General features: G+C 38.0%; 1 protein-coding gene across 3 annotated transcripts in view; it reads left to right on the top strand.

Annotated features, from left to right (window-relative positions):
* Positions 1–19971, top strand: part of NBAS (neuroblastoma amplified sequence) — a 168751-nt gene extending 148780 nt beyond the window's left edge. The window contains exons 50-52 of one of the 3 annotated variants that reach the window (XM_021389494.1): positions 912–1056; positions 9366–9494; positions 19208–19971. In XM_021389494.1, coding sequence (XP_021245169.1) covers positions 912–1056; positions 9366–9494; positions 19208–19483 — 550 coding nt within the window. In that variant the 3' untranslated portion in view covers positions 19484–19971. Of the gene's footprint in view, positions 1–911; positions 1057–9365; positions 9533–11565; positions 11689–19207 lie in introns of those variants that run through there. The other 2 variants (XM_021389496.1, XM_021389495.1) reach the window with 2 other exon arrangements.

Here is a 21042-nt window from a genome sequence, read left to right as displayed (position 1 = left end):
TTTACTCTGGAGAAGAGGAAGCTAAGGACGATTGTAGCAAGGAGAGTGTTGGTCTCTTTTCTCAGATAGCCGGTAATAGGAAATGTTTTCAAGTTGTGCCAGGGGAGGTTTAGACTGGAAATAAGGAAGAGTTTCTTCACAGAGAGTGTGACAAAGCATTGGAACAAGCTGCACAGGAAAGTGATAGAGTCCTCATCCCTGGAGGTATTTAGAAGACCTGTGGACGTGGTTGTAAGGGACATGGTTCAGTTGAGGGACTCAGTAGGTCAGGCTGATGGTTGGACTTGCTGACCTTGAAGGGCTTTTCCAACCTGGATGATCCTATGATTCTGAGTTCTATGTGGAATGGAAAGGACATACAATTTTGGATTATCCTCTGTTTGGATAGGCTTTTTGTATAAATAGATACAGACTTCTGTTTTTTGTTTGTGATTGTTGGTCCTGACAATTAAAACCTGAGTCTTGTAGATTTTTTCTCTACAAAGAAATGAAGACAGATACTTGGGAAACAGACACTGTTAGAACGTGATCAATGCTAACAAAATGAGGACTGCTGTTCTCCTGTCGCCCCTCCCTCAATGCCATTTTGCGTAGGAAATCAGCTAATGTAACGCCAGGAAAAGCTGTTCCTATGGTATTCCATTAATCTTCATCTGGTACATTATTCCTCAGGGCTTGTAACAGTATGTAATAATTTAAAATACTTTTGACTACTTCGTTGCATTGAAAGAAGGATGGCATCAGGGTGGGAACTTCCATCAAAACTTCTTCCTCTCTGTTTCTTGAGATTGTACTTCAACACGCATTTAAAAAAAAAAGAGTAACAAAAAAAAAGCTGAAGAAAACTGTGTCTGTGTAAGCATATATGTTTGTACATATATATTAAAAATTTGTATGTGTTTTGTGGGCAGATCATGTGCAGATGATAATCCGTGGGTGAAACTGGTTACCGTTATGCTACAAAGATACCCACCTGAGGAAAAGGACAGCGCAGGAACTGAAATTTTGAAAATCTGCCGTTCTTTGTATGACACTAAGTACAAGCTCCCTGTTGAGGTAAGTTATCCTGAATGTGAGTCCTGTTTTGAGCTGCCAGGTACCAGAATGATGTTGCCATACTGGATCAAGTCCAGTGGAGAGCTAGTAACGTGATTAGGTGGCTGATACTCAATACATGCAGTGAGGCTGAGAGAATTGGATTCATTCCCTCTTAAAAAGACATGTCTGAGGGAGATAATATTGCTGTTTTTAAATACATGGAAGAGGAAATATGTAAAGGAGACAGAAAATCTCTTCTTAGAGGTGCTCAGAGACTGAACAAGATGCAACAGAGACAAGTTACATCAAAAATTCTGATTACATACAAGGAAAAAGCTTTTATCCATTGTAGTGGTAAAACACTGGAATGTGTGCTTGCCTAGGGGAGATGTGGGTTGTCCATTGTTGGAGGTAGTCAGTCAGAACTTGAATCATGTCATGGGCAGTTTTGTGGGGCTGACTTTGATTTAAGCGCTAGTTAGGTTGTACGACCATTACAGGTCTGTTCCAGAGTAAATTATTCTTTCATGTATTTGTAGGAGGACTTCATTCATGCATTACTGTTGAAATCAGGGTGGCAAAAGCTGTTAAAGAGTCAGTAATTTTCTCTCATAACTGTATAAAAGTTTAGTGTGAAATCCTTGAAAATGTGTTGGTGATAAAAATTTATGTGCAAGCAATTACTTTTTGATAATATTCTGTCTTCCTTAACTGTGTAAGCATACTTCAATACAGGAATCTCTAAAGGATAAAATTATTGAAGCATTTTGTACATAAACCATGTATACTAACGAAGATATGTTTGAGAAATGCTTAATAAACTTCATGCAACTTTAGAATAGTTCTGTGAATATTTTACTAGGTGCATTAATCCCTTGTAATTATCTTCACACACTCATAGCCTTTGCCATAGAAAAAAGCTAATGTTAAAACTATAAACAGAACAGAAACAACATGTTCTTTTTAAAATGGGCTGGTTGGGGGGTTGCTATCTTTCTTTTTTTTGAATAGTCAGACTGATTGCAGTTAAGTTCAAACTCCTGAAAGCATCAGTGAACAATGAAACAATGCATACATTTATTAATTTACTCATTCCGATACAAATTTTGCTGTAAGGCTGGTTTCTGTATCCTTGGGACTGGCATAAGTGTATATAGTTGCTCTTTATGTGATGCTGGGTGCTTCATCACAGCTCATACACTCATGATCTTTTGCATGAGAGTAGTCAAACTTTGCTGAAGCAGAATTTTCTAGCTCCCTTTAGCAAACCAGGAATACTAATCTCAGTGAAAGCTATTATCTTACAGCAATCCGTTTACCAAGAATGAGTTGTAATTTCTGAAGTGAATTTTTTCTTGAATTCTGTAACTAGTACATTATTTATTTATTCACTGTTTTGATGTTGCTTGGCAGCTTCAGTTGGAAGTGCCTTGTTTTTTAAAGGTACTGGATATGGAAGAACCCTACGTATGGGTGTGAATATACAGATGTGGTATGAAATTTATTACTAGTAAAACTTACCTCATGTTTGAGAACCAATTTACCAAACCTTTCCTGTGAATACTAGAATGTTGTACAGCAACAGCAGTTGCTCTATAATGTTGAATTATGTAGTTGTCTACAAATGTAAGCTGTAGTGTTTTAAGTTTGAAGAGGAGGAATGGCATGGGTAAATTTAAATAATTAAGTAATTTATTTATATGCATGGCGACAGTGATTATGTGCACAAATTAGAGAGTAGAGTCCATATGGCTAAATAACATGAAAATCTGATTGCTGACCATTAACCTATTGAGATGACTTCTTATTTGAATAAACATACGGATTAAGAGGAAAAACGTAGAATGATAGAATTCTAAAAACTGAGAGATCATTTTGTCGACATGGATAACATTTCCATTCTGAAATCCAAATGTGATGGAAAAAAAGATTTAAGTCATTATGGTCTAGAATTTAGAAAAAATGTTTCTTTAGATGCAAATTGAATCAGAAGGCATTCTCTTTTCCTTTATTCTTCCTCCTGCTGGTCGTTCTAGCTTTTTTTTACAGTCAAACTCTTTTTAATGTCTTCTGGGGAGTTGCATAGCTTTAATCTTTGTGTATACGTTTTTTTTTGGTTTTTTTTTTTTTGGTTGATTTTATTTGCATTATTCAGTGGATAGCTTTTTTTTTCATTCCTTTTCTTTAAAGTAAGCATTGTTTTACTTGCTTGAAATGCACATGTTTGGACTATCTGACTTCTGCATTCCCGATTAATCTCTTTATAAAAGAGCAAGTCTACTAACCCCAACTAAGTGTTAAAGCGTGACTCCTCTGAATATCTCATATTTTTCTGTCAACGTATAGGTCATGTGTCAGATAACCTAAACTCTTAAATGGGAGAATGCATCTAGTCTCTTATTTGTAATCTGCTGAGGCTCTAGCGGCCATAAGGTGCTTATCTCCTAGAATAACATTTCAGCCAGTTGATTTCCTTTTTTCTGTTCCTAGCTGGTTATTCCTGCTTTTTTATATGAATTTACTTTGTATGTTTTTCTTCATTCACAGTTGATTCTTATCATTTGTTCAGGTAATTTTGAATTTTATGAAATCATGAAATCATTTGAGTTGGAAGGGGCTTTTAAAGGTCATCTAGTCCAATTCCCCTGCAATGAACATAGACATCTACAGCTAGATCACTTTGTTCAGACCCTCGTCCAACCTGAAGTTTCATGTCTCTAGGGCTGGGACATCCAGCACCTCTCCGGGCAACCTGTTCCAGTGTTTCACCACCCTTATCATTAAAAAAAAAAAAAAAAAAAACCTTCCTTATATCCGGTCTGAATCTCACATATTTAGTTTGAAAAAATTTCCCTTTGTCTTGTCACAACAGGCCCTGCTAAAGACTCCATCTCCTCCTTTCTTGTAGCCCCCTTTAGACACTGTAAGGCCGCTATCAAGTCTGTCCTGAGCCGTCTCTTCTGTCTGAACAGCCCCAGCTCCCTCAGCCTGTCCTCGCAAGTGCGGTGTTCTATCCCTTGGATCATTTTTGTGGCCCTCCTCTGGACGCGCTCCAACAGGTCTCTGTCTCTCCTGTACTGAGGACTCCACACCTGGATGCAGTACTCCAGGTGAGGCCTCACCAGTGCAGAGTAGAGGGGCAGGATCACCTCCCTCGCCCTGTTGGCTGCGCTTCTTTTGTTGCAGCCCAGGATGTGGTTGGCTTTCTGGGCTGTAAGGGTGCATTGCTGGCTCATGTCCAGCTTGCCAGCCACCAGTACTTCCAAGTCCTTTTTGTGAGGCCCATGCGCTATCCTTACAACTCTCAGCTTGTACTGATAGTGGGGGTTGCCACAAACCAAATGCAAAACAGCTTGATCCTGTCTAGGTCTCTCTGGATGGCATGCTGTCTCTTAGGTGTGTCAAATGCACTACACAGCCTTGTGTCATCTGCAAACTTGCACTCAAATGCTGTCTTTTCGTCTCCTGACATAATGCTATTTATACTCTGTATCCAGCTATTGAAGCTATCCATTAAAACCTTGAATAATACTGGACCAAAAGCAGACTCCTAGGAAATCTGTTTTGTAAATCCATTACAAAAGTTTCTCCTACATCATGGCAATGATGGAAGAAAAGTCCTTGCCCTATCACAGATAACCATCCTATCCCCTCTACGCACAACCTCACACCACAGCACAAAGTGCTTTCCACTGTTATTGCAGAGAAAAAAACTGCTTGTCCTTAGTCTTGAAAAGTGTTGCAAGTGTTGACTTACTCCAGATGGTTGGATTTCCAATTCCTGCCCAAAGCAGCAGTGCAGTCATTTGTGACAAACATACGAGGAGATGGCTGTGTTATTTGGACAGTCTTCCATCCTTGGCAAATTGTCCCATAGCTTTGGTGGGAAAAGGGATGGAGGCCGCTGCAAGGGTTTGCAAGTTGGACCACGCTGTTCTGTGTATTATTTCCTAGTGTCTCTGATAGTGTTTCATTGACATTTTCCAAGTCGTGCAAAACTGAAAATACACCATAATGATGGCCTTATTCCTAACTATGAAACTTGTTGCAAGGGCCCATAGGAACATTTTTCTGTATGATTTTTTGTTTGATTTTTCATTATATGTTTTGAAGAACTCCTTGAGAGCTGCCCTGCAAAGAAGGACTTAGGTATACTGGTGGACAAGAAGCTGGACATGAGCCAGCAGTGTGGCAGCCCAGAAGGCCAACTATGTTCTGGACTGCATTAAAAGAGGAGTGGCCAGCAGGGAGAGGGAGTCTGTTGTCCTCCTCTACTCGGCTCTTGTGAGGCCCCATGTGGAGTACTGTCCAGGCCTGGGGCCCCCAGAACAAGAAAGACGCGGAGCTCTTGGAATGGGTCCAGAGGAGGGCCATCAAGATGATCAGAGGGCTGGAGCACCTCTCCTATGAAGAAAGGTGGAGGGAACTGGGTTTGTTTAGCTTGGAGAAGAGAAGGCTCTGGGGAGACCTCATTGTGGCCTTCCAATACCTGAAGGGAGCATATAAACAGGAGGGGGAACGATTGTTCACAAGGGTGGATAGTGATAGGACAAGGGGGAATGGTTTTAAACTGAGACAGGGGAGATTTAGGTTAGATGTTAGGAGGAAGTTTTTCACTCAGAGGGTGGTGATGCACTGGAACAGGTTGCCTGTTGGAGGTTGTGGATGCCCCATCCCTGGAGGCATTCAAGGCCAGGCTGGACGTGGCTCTAGGCAGCCTGGCCTAGTGGTTGGTGACCTTGTACACAGCAGGGGGGTTGAAACTTGATGACCTTTGAGGTCCTTTTCAACCCAGGCCATTCTATGATGATAGTTTTCACAGATTTAGTATTGATAAATCTACAATTCCTTTTCCCTTTGTGTCTTATTTCTTCTGTCTCTAAAGGACAGACTGCATTTCTCTTTTCCAGTCTTCTGTAGCCCATCTTCTCATCAAGGGTGGTGTCTCTAGGTTTATTATTTCTGTGAGGGCTTCAGGTGAACTCTTCAGTACTAGAAACATCTATTTATTTATTTATCGATGCAATTTTCAATGCTGAACTCTCACCCATCATTATTGTTTATTTGGTTGACATCTTTCATTAAAAATTAAAGCAAGATTTTTTTGGGACGTTTTGTTACTAGATTTTTCTTAGCAGTGTGTCATTAATCATGATGCCCTGTCACAAGAGGAAAACAGAGGCAGTGTAAACCACTGATGAGAATATGATGCTTTGTTATTAGAGCTGCATTTTGAAATGATGCTTAAAGAGCGAGGGACAAAACAGAGAGCCCACAGAAGTTATTGCACAGATTAAAATACCTGAAAGTAGAAGACTGAAAGAATGCATTATATTACCTTATAAGAGACTGAGAGGTGACTTGTTTGTAGACTCTGGATGTTTTTAGAGGGAGAAGAAGATAATAAAAGGCTCTTTTGCTTTGCAAAGAAGTGTATAACAAAAAGCATGACAGTCACTGGAATGTACTTCTGCTTTAAGGGAAATTATGGATTCTCTGTATTTGAACATTGTTTCTGAATATCTGCTGTCTCCTAGGCACATAAAATAAGGCACAAAGGTACTTGAGTGATACGTCTGATAGCTACCTGAACTCTTAACAACCTTTGGCTTCAAAATCTGCGAAATTAATTGGATAGCTAAGTGTGTGTTCTGTGGAGGCCTTTATGCCTCTGTGATGAGCAAAGCAGATTGCTTCAGAAAATGTCCCATTAGAATATATAACCAGTACTAGAGCATAATCTTGAAACATCTAAGATGCAGACTGAACACTGGCATGTCATCTGAGTTAAATGCAATTGCTTTGGAAATAAGGAAGTTAATATTATTATTGCATTTGCTTGTCAAATGATACATTTTTCCTTGTTTTAAAGCAGTGCAATGAGATTGGAAACACATTCACATATGCATCATTGGTGTCCTTGACCTGCTGCTTTAAGCATGTACTGTACCTAGTTACATTGTAAAATTTGCTTAGTTTCCTTTTCTTCCTCACACAATCACAAAATGTGATTTGGAGTTCTTTTAGAAAGCCTTTTTATGGGTAATTTCTTATGGTGCTGCTTCTCTGTTTGGTTTTGAGAGGCTTTCAGATAGAAGTAGTTACCAAATATAGTAAAACTGCTGTTTTGTTCAGTTTGTGTATCTTACGATTCATAAGTTATTTTTGAAATATTTGAACATAAGCTCCATTTATTGCCATGGATACACCTTTTCAAGGAAAGGAGACTTTGTAGAGTGAATCTCTAACATTGCATTTAGTAGATTTGCCGTTATGTCAATGTCAAAGGTTTGTGGGCTGGTTCGGCCTGGTTCTGTGACGAATGGGGCGAGGGACCCACGGACCCACGCCCCAGGAAAGGGAAAAGGGAAAAAAGATAGAGAACAAAACAGGGGCAACGATCTGAGGAGAAACAAACTAATTTACTAAATAAGATATTGGAATGCAAAATAATACAATATAATACAATATAATTACAATTTAAGCTAATAAATCCAATAAATGAGAGAGAGTGTCCAAAATTAAGGTAGGCCTTACTCTAATACCGACAGTGAGACAGCTGGGGGGCAAGATGCTGCCGGGACGAGAGACGGGATGAGAAGAGAGAGACAGGTCTCGTGATCTGCGAGTTTTTATCTTTCCCTCTGACCGGAAAATGGTAACAGGGTCGCAAAGTCCCCTGGGGAATGTAGTAGTCCTTCTCTTCTGAGAACCAGGCACATACACTACATGATGCTATGATGTGGAATACCAATAACCGAAAATCATAAAACCATGACAGTCAAGCATACTGCTCAAAAGAAATGCAGTGCAATATGAAATTATCAAAAGTTTCATGAGCATTCAACTGATCAAACAGAGTTTTAACATATTTGTTTAATCTTCTTATTTCCTTATCCGATATTGTGTCCTGTACTGAAAGCATTAAATATCACTAGTGGCAGAGTATAGGTTTTACAGAACAGGTCTAGGTAAGAGGGCATGCCTTGTTCAAGTGCCCAGAGCTCAGTGCAGTGTCGCTTATCCTGCTAGCTTCCGTTTCTTGAAGGAGTATACATTTAGAAGGCACTGAGCAATGTGCAGATCAGTAGCTTCCTGTACCAGATGATGTCAAGTGCTTGTGCAGGATATGAGTTTTGAAGCCTTTGATATTTTTATATTAAAATAATTTTTAGTCTTTTAGATTTACAGTCTTAGTAGACCATGCTGCTAGAAGTGTGGTTGTATTTTGGTCATCAAATTTGGGACACTTGTTATGTTAAACTTAAAGATTAATGAAACTTCAGAAGATGTTTAAAAACGGTTCGCATGCCCTCAAAGTAATATTTGGCTGTCCTTTGACAATTGTGGTTTTTCTAGAAGTTGTAGTGAAACAGAGTCCCTGGATTATTTGGCTGCCATTTTCAAGGGGACATTGTTGCACAATACTCCAAACGCTCAGTGTAAGTTGCCCTGGAATACAGGACATCTCTGCTGGGTCTCTGTGGAGAATGGTTATAGCAAATGAGCAGCATTCTTGGAGAAAGGAAAATGAAATGATAGTCTGATCTATTCTGTACTCTGTTAATCTAAATACTTTTTGATGTATAAATGGATAAATCATTGCACTGTTGAGGAGGAAAAACAAAAGTGCAAGTTACACAAGAGTTTTTTTGTTTGGTTAGTTAATTTGCTTTGTTGCTAAGCTGCAGTCCAAGATACAGATTTGGAAACACATCGTTTTTAAAAAGGTTACCAGTTCTTGATTGCATCAGCTTTGTGATTCTAAATTTGTGCTATATTATAAAACATGAGAAATTGTATGAAAGAGGAAAAGGTAAATTGCTATGCTTTCATCATGTATGGAACTTCATATCAAGTTTGAAATAGTTTTGTAACAGAGCTTTATGGTGTTGCACTGTGGTATATACTGTTATTTACTCTTTGATTTGTTCCACTTTTATATTTGCATAATTGAGTTACAGAAGTATCAAAGGTGTCTGTTAAATTTCTTCCTGTGCTTTGCAGTATTTCACTGAGCATGAATATATTAATCCCAGAGAGGGCTGTGATTTCTCTATTGCTGTTTAAGAAACTCCAGATCGTAATGGTGGTTCAGTGCCTGCCTTGCCTTAATGTAACAAACACTTCACTTATAACCCTGTATTCTACATTTTTAAAAATGTGTCTGTTCAGCTTTCCGAAGAGTTATTTCCATCTGGGAGTTCATTTGTTTCATATGTTGGTTTTCATACGGCATTTGGCACAACATTTTCATAAATACTAGTATGAATGATGATGATAATATCTCCAGAGATCTTGCTGAACGAGTTTACTTTTATTTTCAGTGTATAAAAGAATTATGCGCGTTGCTGCTTAAGCATTCCCTCTTGCTGCCATCCCTGAAACTGCTGGTGGAAAGCAAGGATCAAGATCTTCATACTATGGCACTGAAGCAGATAACAACTGTCTCTAAGGTATGAGCAGTTGAATTAACCACCTTTCAGAGTTTATGGTAATAAATTTGTTCTCTTATCTTACCTACTATCTTGATAAGCATAGACGGTTGAGGATCTTATCATTATTAAGGTTTTCCGCAGCTATTGTGTTCACAGAGCAGTACTGCAGTGCTCATAAGATCTTTTATATTTACTTGAGGTAATTAAAGCTGACGACACCTTCTTTAAATTATCTAGTATGCTATTGCAAGTCAATATGATAGAACATATTTTGTGTTCTATAAAGTAGATTGTTACCTCTGTGAGGCTATTCTTGTACTTTATTATTTTTTAAAGAGGTAAAAGTACAACACATGAGTTAACAGGTTTCTGACAAACTTGTCATGGAGTGAGCTGTTCCAGCTCTTTTGTTTTGTAGAACAGTTAGATGCAGGATTGTATGCTTGGGAATTTTATATAATTCTAAACACATTTTCATTTGATACTGCAGCAGAGTTTCTGAGGAAGTATCTAAATACTGCCTCTGCTCTGGACAAGAACTGAAAAACATTATACAACAACTGAGAAATACGCAGTAAAGTTACACTGTTGGGTTTTGTTCTTGTGTGTTTCCTTTTGAGTTAAGAAGTAAAATCTAAAATTGTGGAAGCTAGTTTCCTGGACAAAAGCATTGTATTATCTTTTTTTTTTCCCCTCCTGAAGTTTAAAACTTCTTCAAACTTTTAAGTGAACCTGCATGTACTGCCTGAAAGACTTGCTTCGATTTTGTTAGCTGTGGCCTGCAATATGGCTGTCTGTGGCAAAAGAGAAGGAATTTCTTCTTGTTCTGGCTGGATAACTGCATTGAAGGTCCCTAGAAGTAAAATATTTAAGAACAGTATTTCTGAAATTTATATTGTCTCTTAGGGAAATCTTAATTGCATATTAAAATGTAAAATAATAATTGAGAGTCCAGCTCCTCCAGTTATATGCATTGCAACAAGTTTTTCAGATTCCTTAGTTACAACGAACAGTGCAGTGCAATCCTCTGCTTTCCCACCATCCTCTGCTCCCTAGGGAGGATGTTCTGCACCTTGCTCTTCCAAGAATTCTGCTGTAAGTCTCTCTCCTCTTTTATTCTCAGTTGCTTGAGGTTTTATTTGCTTCACCTAGAAAGGAAAATAGAAAATAGAAAAAAGAAATAGAAAGTATTCATAGTGAAAGTGAAAGTATTCATATTCCCTGTTCATTACACAAATTACATACAAAATTTCTGGGTTTATTTTTCCACAAAATATAAATTTCTGAATATTGACCACCAAAACAGTGAATTATTTGTAGTGTGTTTTTTTTTAACACTTACAACAGTAGATTTTGGTCTTTAAAGCAGTTTCTAATAGTTTTTAAAAAACAAGATGATCTTACAGAGAAGCATCTGGCGATCTGATACATCCACTTTCTCATCTGTATGTTCTGTTAACCTTTTAAAATTGACTTTCTTGTTAACAGATGAAAGCTGCTGAGTTAGTGACTAGCTCGTAAGCTTCCCAGCAGGGTTTTATGTCTGAGTACATTTTATTTAACTACTTTTCAAGCCCAGTGCTGTGCAGTAGCACTTTCTGAATGGCTGCTAATTGTATTGCTCTATTAACTGGCCTTTTCTTTCCAACGTGCTGCAGCATTCGATTTTCTACATTCTAGTCCGATTAGATTTTATTGAAGTTTTAGGGGTAGGAACCATATTATCTTCTTAGTAATACAAAACACTTAGTACATACACCTATGCATTCCTGAAATTATGTTCTTTTTGATTATGGAGAAGGTGGTTTGATAAGCTGTTTCTAATTTTTTCTTCCGAAGTCAATGTTAATATGAGCATATACTTCCTTAACAATGATACATAACCTAGAGTTTTCAAAGCGTTTAGCTTTGGTCTAATGTTTCATTGTCATTCAATTAAAATGTAGTTTTTGACTGCATTCCATGAGACATAGTTTACCCAATATTTGAATGTTGAATGTGAGGAAAAACAACTAGCACAGACTCTTCCTGTATGGTGTACGAAGTATCACTCATTCTTTGTTATATACAAATCTCATATTGTTAACAGAAGTTGGTATGTTACCAACTACGAGGGCTGCTCTGAAACCAGTGCCTCCTATTTTATTACTGTGGCCCATGACACCAGAGGCGGATGTTGGTTTTGTGACAGCAGAGATTGAACCTTCCCACCAGTATCCCGTTACGTGTTGTTGCTGTGTGGCAGATGGCAGCAGAGGAGCAGTCTGACAAAAGGAATTCTGACTTAGAAGTGCGTATGAAGCAAAGGTGTGTCTCTAAATTTCTCCATGCAGAAAAAATGACAGTTATTGGCATTCATCAACGCTTGCTGAATGCTAATGGAGACCAAACAGTGGATGTGAGCACAGTGACGTGGTGGGTGGTGCATTTCAGCAGTGGTGACAGCAACAGTGGATTGCCTTGCTGGTGCAGATTGTGGCATACAGGCTCTTGTTCATCACTGGCAAAAATGCAAAGCTAATGGTGGTGACTATACTGAACAATATTGTTTTGTAGCTGAGAATTTCCTCTATTAAATGGCATCATTGTGCTCTTTGTATCTGTTCTATTTTCCATAGTAATAAATAGGAGGCATTACTTTTGGTGTGAGCTATGTAAAAGTGCATACATGTTCTATTTAGCTATGTCATTGTTTATTCAGTATAATTTTGTATACATAATTTTTTGCTTTTTTGCAACAGTAGTAGAACTGTTAATGCTTTCTGTAGAATTTTTTTTCAGTGATTTTTTATAGGAAGCCCATTTCTGCTTCCGTTAAACAGAAAAAGGACAAATAACATCTGGCAAAGGGAAATCATAGCTATTGATTCCCTGACATAGTGTTATAACAGCTCACAAACATGACTGTGAGAAAAATACAGCACTTGCTGATACGATGTATTAGTTAGCCATTTGTTTTATGTTGCTGACAGCTTTATGGATGTTTACAGTTAAAAGGATGATGCTGAAGTGCTGATACTTAGAATTGTACAGCTTTTGCCTGTAATAAAACAACCAAGATTTTGTGTAAGCTCTTTTTGAAATTGCAGACTTCACTTTTTATTGTGCATCTTTTTATAAACTACCAATTGCCTATTTTTGATAACAGAAATTAACTGTTCTTCCTCTGTGTTGTATGTAAATAATTAAAAAATAATTGAAAATGTAAAAAGTTTGCTTAAATAAGCTTATTACTGCCAATGGGACTTGTACTTTACCCTTAGAAGTCAGACTTTTTTTTCTGATGAAGGTTTCCATGTACACTTAATTATCTTTCATTGATAAAGTCTTATTTTTATACTTCGAAGAGAGCAACTAAATGTTCTTCTGCCTGTTGGTAGGTATACTGTTAGTAAAGGTAACAAATGGGAGTTAAAATAATCATTCCAAATAGATCTTCAGCTTAGGCATTAATAGAAAGTGGGACCAGAAAATGTTTTAGTTAATCCAAAATAATACCTATCTCCATTCACATCCTCTACTTTCAGTGTTGAACTACTGAGACCACCTTTACAAAATAATTTATTCAAAAATGTAGTATGAAAAATTATGAAGAATGTAGGAAATTAGTAGAATTTCCAGTGATTTTTCCACTGTCTTCTGCCATGTATGGCTACTCTTTGTAAAGCTTATCTTTTAAGAAAAGTTGTAAAATTATGTATATTTAACCTAACAGTTTTCTCCCTCTCTCATTTACTTTTCTAGATTTTTTTAGATCTCTTTATTTTTTTTACCCCCTTTACGTATATGTATTCTAACTATATAGACTCGATTCAGAAATAAAATGTATCTTATTTTTGCTTCCACTTGTAATGTAGAGCTAATACTCTAGGAAGTAACCGATTCAAATCTTTTAACTGTTACTGTCATCAACAGCTCTTATTTTTCCATTAGTATCTATATTTCGTAATGCATGGGCTTTTTAATGCATAAGCTATGGATAAAATATTGCCTTTTGCTACTAGCAGGCCCTCCGGACACCTGCACAAGAAACTGTTGACTGGGAATTGCGCAGACTTTGACCTGACCCTTTCTGTGTTAGGTAAAGGGAACCTTCTGACCAGCTCTTGCTTGTCTGAAATTCTCGCTACAGAGCGATTTTTATCATACGCCCATGGGTATAATATCTAGGTAGGCTGTAACAACAACCAGTAAAAATACAAGTTACTGATATGAGATATAGCATTAGTCCTGGAGAGTGGAGCCACTTTTTTTTTTTTTTTTTTTTTTTGCATTTATGGTCACTTGAGTTTTCAGAGGCTTCAGTGATTACCAGTGAAACTTCTTGGATTCCTCAAGATACTCTTCCCGGTAGGTCAGAAGAGCTGCCACCTTTGGCAAGGTTGATTTTCATCTACCTGTTTAGCATAGAAGGCTGTTTAAAACTTGCAGATTCCCTGCCTATGCTCACCCAGGAGAGCTGCTGTCTTGGCAGAGCTGAGTGCCTCAAGCCTGAGTCCATTTGCAGTTGGTAACATCAGTGTGCTGATGGCAAAGCCCCAGGCAGGCATGCTTAAACCTTACTAATTATACACTGACAACACCAAGTTGAACATAAGACACCAAATGTCATTCTGATTCAGAAATACAGCAGTCAGCGTAAGGATTGTACAGCTGCTTCTTGTTCGGATCACTTGCCAAGGGTGTTTCAGAAGCAGCTTGAATGTGTCCTCCCTAAGACATTGGGATGAGGTTCCTCCCTGTCCTGCTGTGGATTTGCAGGAAGAGATTGAGACTTGTGGAGAGAGAGTGGTCTTCAGTTCTGTGCTTGTTGAGGGAAGCCCTGCTGAGACATGATTTATCATCAGCAGATGTAGACCCTTTTATAAATTTTGCATCAAAGAGACATTTGATAAAATGTACAAACCCTGTTTGAAGCAGAATGCTTTAGCAATGCAGTGATGGAAATGATGAGTGCATCTATTGCAATTTTGTTTTTCTGTGGCCTCTGGAATTTTAGATGAGTACACACTTCTAGCAGGAAAGAAGTGAGACAGTCATCAGAAATAAAACTTGAATGCCTGTATCGTTAATATAGATATCAGCCAATAGCCAAGCAGGTATGTAAGACAAGGAAAAAAATCAGGATTTCCTTTCCACAGCATAAATTCTTTTGCTTGTACATATACACAGTGTGTGTGTGGACATCACACTAAATTTGTACTGTCAAATCCCTCTGGGGGAGAAATGGGAATGGAAAAGTGAAGCTTCACTCATTTAAGCCTTTCTAAAGTAACATGGCTTTACACTAATGAAAAACTTAGCACACTCAGCATGGAAGTGTAGGTAGATATAATGATTTTTCTCCATTGTATATACTATAAGTTTGACTTTGTTGTGGTTTATAGTTTACTCACATGTTCACACAGGGTGGAAGGTGCTTATGCATTTATTTGGAAGAAGATGCCTGTGCCTCTGAGATTTGCTTTAACTACAGTCAACTTCAGGGGATCAACTACAACCTGCTGGAACCGGTGTTTTAAGATTCAGTTACGATCTTGGGATAGTAAGGGTACTGCATATGCAGGCAGATCACAAGTAACTCATTAATAAGACCCTGGTTTGCTGGCTGCCTAGAAAAAAATACAGCTTTTTATTACTAGTATGGCAGGGTTGCTTTGCAGAAATTGTCTTAACTGCATTTACTTTCTTGTTTACAAGTCTTGTCAAAAATTGTAAAGAAGAAACTATAGTAAATTTAGAGATTCTGTGTTTACTGTAGGTAGATATTTGGTTTGTATGCTAGGTTGATATTCTTGCAGCCAATGTGTGCTAATTCAAAGAACATTTCAAATATGGTCAAAATCATCAGCAAGCAAAATTAACACTTAGGGTTGGTTGTTTTTTTTTTTAATTTATGTGTAAGCATGTAACATTTTGAGGATCAGAAGTCCATCTGGACCAGTGTCCTGGCTCCAGCTCTATCAACCTTTCTTTGTAGGAGAGGTGCTCCAGCCCTCTGATAGTCCTTGTGGCCTCCTCTGGACCCACTCCAACAGTGCTGTGTGCTTCTTATGTTATGGGCCCCAGAGCTGAATACAGTACTCCAGGTGGGGTCTCATGACAGCAGAGCAGAGGGGGAGAATCATCTCCCTCAAACATGCTGTCGTGCTGCTTTTGAAGCAGCCAGCCCAGACTACAGCTGACTTTCTGGGCTGTTGCTTTCTTACGTCTCCATCAAGTCACCTGCAGCTAAATACATTGCAAGGATTTCCCCTTTCTGACTATATTTTCAGACATCATTGAATTCAGTTGATCAGTTTCAACCTACTGGCCAATTCAGTCTTAAGTGTGGACTGTCAGACGCAACCAAGAGCATTTTGTCTGCTCTTTTGTTGTGTATAAAGCAATCTTGTTCATGCATGAGTACAGGCAGATTGCTCTACTTTTGTGTTACATGCAAGCATCTTCATGTCCATAGTATAACTCCAATGTTTTAACATTCTTATACTGAAAAAAAAGATATATTACTTTCATACTTGTCTCTCTCGATTTGTAGATTTTTGGCACACAAAATTGCACTAATTTGTAGGACTTTTCTTTAACAGAATAGTAGCCTGAAAAACTTAATTTATATTAGACTTCCCATCTGTTGTTATTCTCATTAGTGTAATTATGGTTTGTAGTTTATGTCCATAAAATCAAACAGTGAAGTGCTTAGTAAAGCTGTGCCCTATGTACTGGTCAAGAGTAGAGCATATGGAGCTCAGAGGTGCAGCAGAATATTCCTCCAACCTCCCATTTCAGAAAAATACTGAAGACTTGGAGGAAATTGCCTAAGACTTCAATGGAAAGAAGAGCACTTATTTAAATGAAGTAGTGGAAAAAGTAGCATGAGGGTGAAACAACAAACTCTCTTCTGAGTTAATATGGTAAAGTCATTCACTTTTTGTGGAAAACTTATAAACTAAAAATAATCATGTGTTATTAATAGTGAATCAAATACGATAAACAGCTGTCAGGAGATTAGCCTCACCTAGCATCTGTTATCTGAGGTGTTGTGATTGATGAAATATAGTATCTTTTCATGCTTTGATATTTAATCATAGAATCAGCTGGTTTGGAAAAGACCTACAGGATCATCCAGTCCAACCATCCACCTACCACCAATAACCCCACTAAACCATGTCTCTCAATACTACATCTAATAGACTCAACCGCCTCCCTGGGCAGCCCATTCCAGCCCCTGACCACTCTTTCAGAAAAGTAGTGTTTCCTGATGTCCAGCCTAAATCTCCCCTGGCACAACTTGAGGCCATTCCCCCTTGTCCTGTCACTAGTTACAAGAGAGAAGAGGCTGACCCCCAGCTCACTACAACCTCCCTTCAGGTAGTTATAGAGAGCGATGAGGTCTCCCCTGAGCCTCCTCTTCTCCAGACTGAACAATCCCAGCTCCCTCAGCCGCTCCTCATAAGGCCTGTAATGTGTTGTATTTTTCCCTTTTTTAGTTGTATGTAATGTTGTGTAGTGTGCACCTTTTCCAAACTAGAGCAACAAATTATTACTGTTTATTAGCACATATATGCTTTTGATTTTATACTGACTTTTCCTCTCACAGAAGATAAACATATTAATCAGTCTGAAATTGTTTCGATTCGATAAAGATTTTTCTACTGAAAGAATTTGTCGTTGCTTCAGAGGAAATTCTTTCCTCTGAAGTTAGTGGCAGGCTTCTCATCCACTCCAATACTATGAGCTCCTGATAGTCCCTTATGAACCCAGCTCCTCTGCATAGAAATATCAATACCTTTAAATAGGGTAACAAAAATTGAGAGTCTCGTAATGCCATGCATTCAAGGGAAAGTTACACACCTGATCTGATTTATGCCTTGAGGATCCTGTTTCTTGACTGTCCCTATAGGGAAACTGGAGAGAGTCATCTCCCACATTACGTGGTCCATGTTAGCTGGTGTGCATTATCTCTCACAATATATGTGTGTAAGAAAGATACTCACCAGTAAGTTTGGTTTTCTTGATTGATAGATAATAGTTATGTTTGATCTTTCTGGAAAGCACATAAATTAAGTTCCCTGCAAGTTGTTCCTGTTACAAAGTAATGGTGGTGGCAGCTCCACAGCGTAGAGAATGGGCTTATAAATCAGAAGTGCCTCTTACAGTGTGCTCTTGGTAAAGGTAGGGGCAAAGAATTAGCGCTGCACATTACATATGAACAAGAGGAAGGAAAGTTCTGTACTGTTTTAGTTTGGACTAAAACAGAGAGAAATTTTAAATGTATGAAAAGATTCAGGATTAAATATTTTGCGTGATAATTAGATGAAAAATTGTTTAAATTGTCAAGTGTCATTGGCAGATCTCTCAGTATACAGTAGTTGTAGCTGAATTGGTCTTCAGGTGGTACCGGATCATTGGATTATTGGATTTTTATTACTTGCTGGTATGCGAGTATGAGGCATGTAAGACATCATTGTTATAGAAGGTGAAACAAAAGCTAAACAGACTTTTAAAATAGATTTTTTTTTGAAAGAACTGGTATTTAACTACTATATTTTTAAGGTGATAAGATGCAGTCATTAAATTCACAATTGCCTACCGCTGTTTTGGTCCTTTTTGCATTACTTGTATTGTTTTATTGCATTTCTTTGAGTGTCATGACACCTAAACTGATTAAAATAACAATGCATTTTATGGAACCTAGAAAAGACTTCGATCAAAATTAGCTGAAATAGAGTTTAGTGTACTCTGCAGTGTTATTTGTAAAGTGATAGACTAGGTTTTCAAGCGAATATGTACTCTAATGTGTCAAGTAGCCTCCTTTTTCTGAGGCATCTGGGGTGTCTCACAGAGATAGCAATTGTGTGCTCTGAATATTTTTTGGAAAATAGAGTGTATTCTTCTGGAAAATCTGCTTGAGTTTGAGAGTGCTGTCAGTATGGAATGTAATGTATCATATTGGTAAAAGTGACTAAAATGTAATGTATTCTGCTCTGACCCTCCTTAGTGTGTCCTTATTAATAAGGAGGTAAGTGATGTGGTCCATTCTGCACTCTGGGTACTGAGAACTCAATGTAAACCTTTTAATGTAATCCTACCCAGGTTATTAAGGGCTATAACTTCATACAGGACAAATATTTATCCTAATGTAATGAAACTGTTAAAGATCACAGAATCACAGAATGTTGAGATTGGAAGGGCTCATGGGATCATCTAGCCCAACCCTCCCCTACTTCAACTGGGGTCACCTAGAGCACATTGGTCAGGATCACATCCAGGCAGGTTTTGAATATCTCCAGAGAAGGAGACTCCACAACCTCTCTGTGTAATGCGTTCCAGTGCATGGTCACCCTCACTGTGAAGTTTTTTTTCATATGCAGATAGAACTTCCTGTGTTTCAGTTTGAGCCTGCTGCCTCTTCTCCTGTCCACCACAGAAACAGCCTGGCCCTATCCTGATGATACTCTCTCTTAAGATATTTGTACATATTAATAAGATCCCATGTCAGTCTTTTCTTCTCCAAGCTAAACAGGCCCTGCCCTCTTAGCCTACATAAAAATACACCCTTATGTATTCGAAAGTATGCAAAGTATGTATCGTTGTTATTAATCCATTCAGAGTACTATATCATCTTGCTTTCAAGGTCACACTGTGCTGTTAGAACAGTCATGGCATATTCTGGTTGATAGATGTATCTGGTAATTCATTTTTAATTACTATGGATTTTTCATTCTTTGTAGGTGGATGATTCCAATTGTGATGCTGAAATACTTTCCTTGCTCCTCAATGCCAAGTTAGTGGTAAAGTGCATATCTACTGCCTTCTACCCTCGCCTTATTGACCACTTGCTGACTAACCAGGCAGAAGGAGGCTGGGATGTAGAGGAAATAGCAAAACAACTTAAAGAAGCAGGGTTCAACGCAGAGGCAGGATCCCTCCTGCTGTCTTATCGAGGAACTCATCCTGCACTCAGGACTTTTACTTCTGCCCTCCAGACTATTCAGCATTGGATTTAATAATGTTGGATTTATTGATTTGTCTGGCTTTACTCTGGAGGCCTTCTACAAAAGGGAGAAATTGTTGTTCTAGTAACAGAATAACAAAGTTAGCTGTCATGACCTATGTTTTGCAGAAAATGCGAACAGCACACTTCCAGTGCATTTCCATATACCTCTAATGGTTGAAAAAATTATTGGTGTAGACAGTGTAATTCTATAATATGACTAGCACAACATTTAACCTGATAAAGTTTTCATACCAGAGAAGAATGTTAAATGATTACACTCTGACATGTAAATGAAATGTTAGTAATCTGATAGGTTATATACAATTTGTCTTAATTTCTGTATGTAATTTACTCTTGTCATAATGTAAAACTAATGTAAAAATATGAAGATATATGGAGCAAAATAACACAATGAAAAGTAATTCCTGAGAATTTCAAAACCTTAAAGTTTGGTATTGTGCAATGTTGTTTGCAGTAAGTAAAATATTTTACATTTAATGTAGTATCTCTTTTTTTTCTGCTTTTCTCTCTTTTGCCACTTGTTCTGAAATTCCCATTTCTCCTTAGTGATGCTTATTTGTAAGGACAAGCTGGACTTTACTATGCTTGCATACTGCTTTAATCTTAGAAGCATTTTTCTCTGCAGTTTGGGAAGCCCCTTTGCAAATCCATGACATTTATTCATACTTTTTGTGTGAATGCACTTTAGAAGTATTTTACGTGAGTTCTGAAAAAATACAAAGGTGTGTTGGGTTCCAGTTGCCTTTTTGTTTTAATAAGTCAGAGGATTGCTGATTTATTTTCTAAGTTTTTTCAACGACAGAATTGTTCGTTTACTACATTGTCTGCACTACCAGACGGTTTTGATGTTCCATATGCTAATATAAATTTGTTGTTAAAATGGATCTGTAAATCTTTGGCCTAATTTTCTATTCAGATCTAGTTTTTATGTAATAATGCACGTAAATTCTAGACACTATAGGATCACGCAGGTTGGAAGTGACATCTAGGGCCGATGTCCAACCTCCTCCTTGAACGGGGTTCCTCTGATGTCAGAACGGGTTGTTCAGGGCTTTATTCAATCAAGTCTTGAATCCTGCCAAGGGTGGAGACTGTGCAAGTCTACCAGGCAGGCTGTCCCCATGTTAAACAAAAGGATATATATGTATATATATAAAATGTATGCATAAAGCTTTTCAAAGATATTTTGTTTCAACTTCTGCCATTTCTCTCATTTTCTCACCATGCACACTGTGAAGAACCTCACTCCACTATGTGGATAATTTTCTCATAGACATTGGAATACCACTTGGAGTCCTCCATAGACTGCTCTGCTCTCCTCAAATAAAAACGAAGAAAAAAAAACACCAACAGCAAATGCATTCTTATGCAGTGATTGCAGTTCACAGGTGACTTAGATGGATGTGTCATGCCTACAATACAGACACTGGTGATAGATTTAGTTAATACTGGTAACAGTCAGAATTCATTGTGGATGCAGCACTGCCAGTTTATTTTACTGTTTCCAAGCCTTCATATGACATGGAGATAAGTGACGTGACTTCAAGC

The sequence above is a fragment of the Numida meleagris genome, chromosome 3 (assembly GCF_002078875.1).
Source record: "Numida meleagris isolate 19003 breed g44 Domestic line chromosome 3, NumMel1.0, whole genome shotgun sequence".
Taxonomy (NCBI): domain Eukaryota; kingdom Metazoa; phylum Chordata; class Aves; order Galliformes; family Numididae; genus Numida; species Numida meleagris.
Note: the sequence above shows the minus strand (reverse complement) of the source record. Positions and strands in the feature narration are given on the sequence as shown.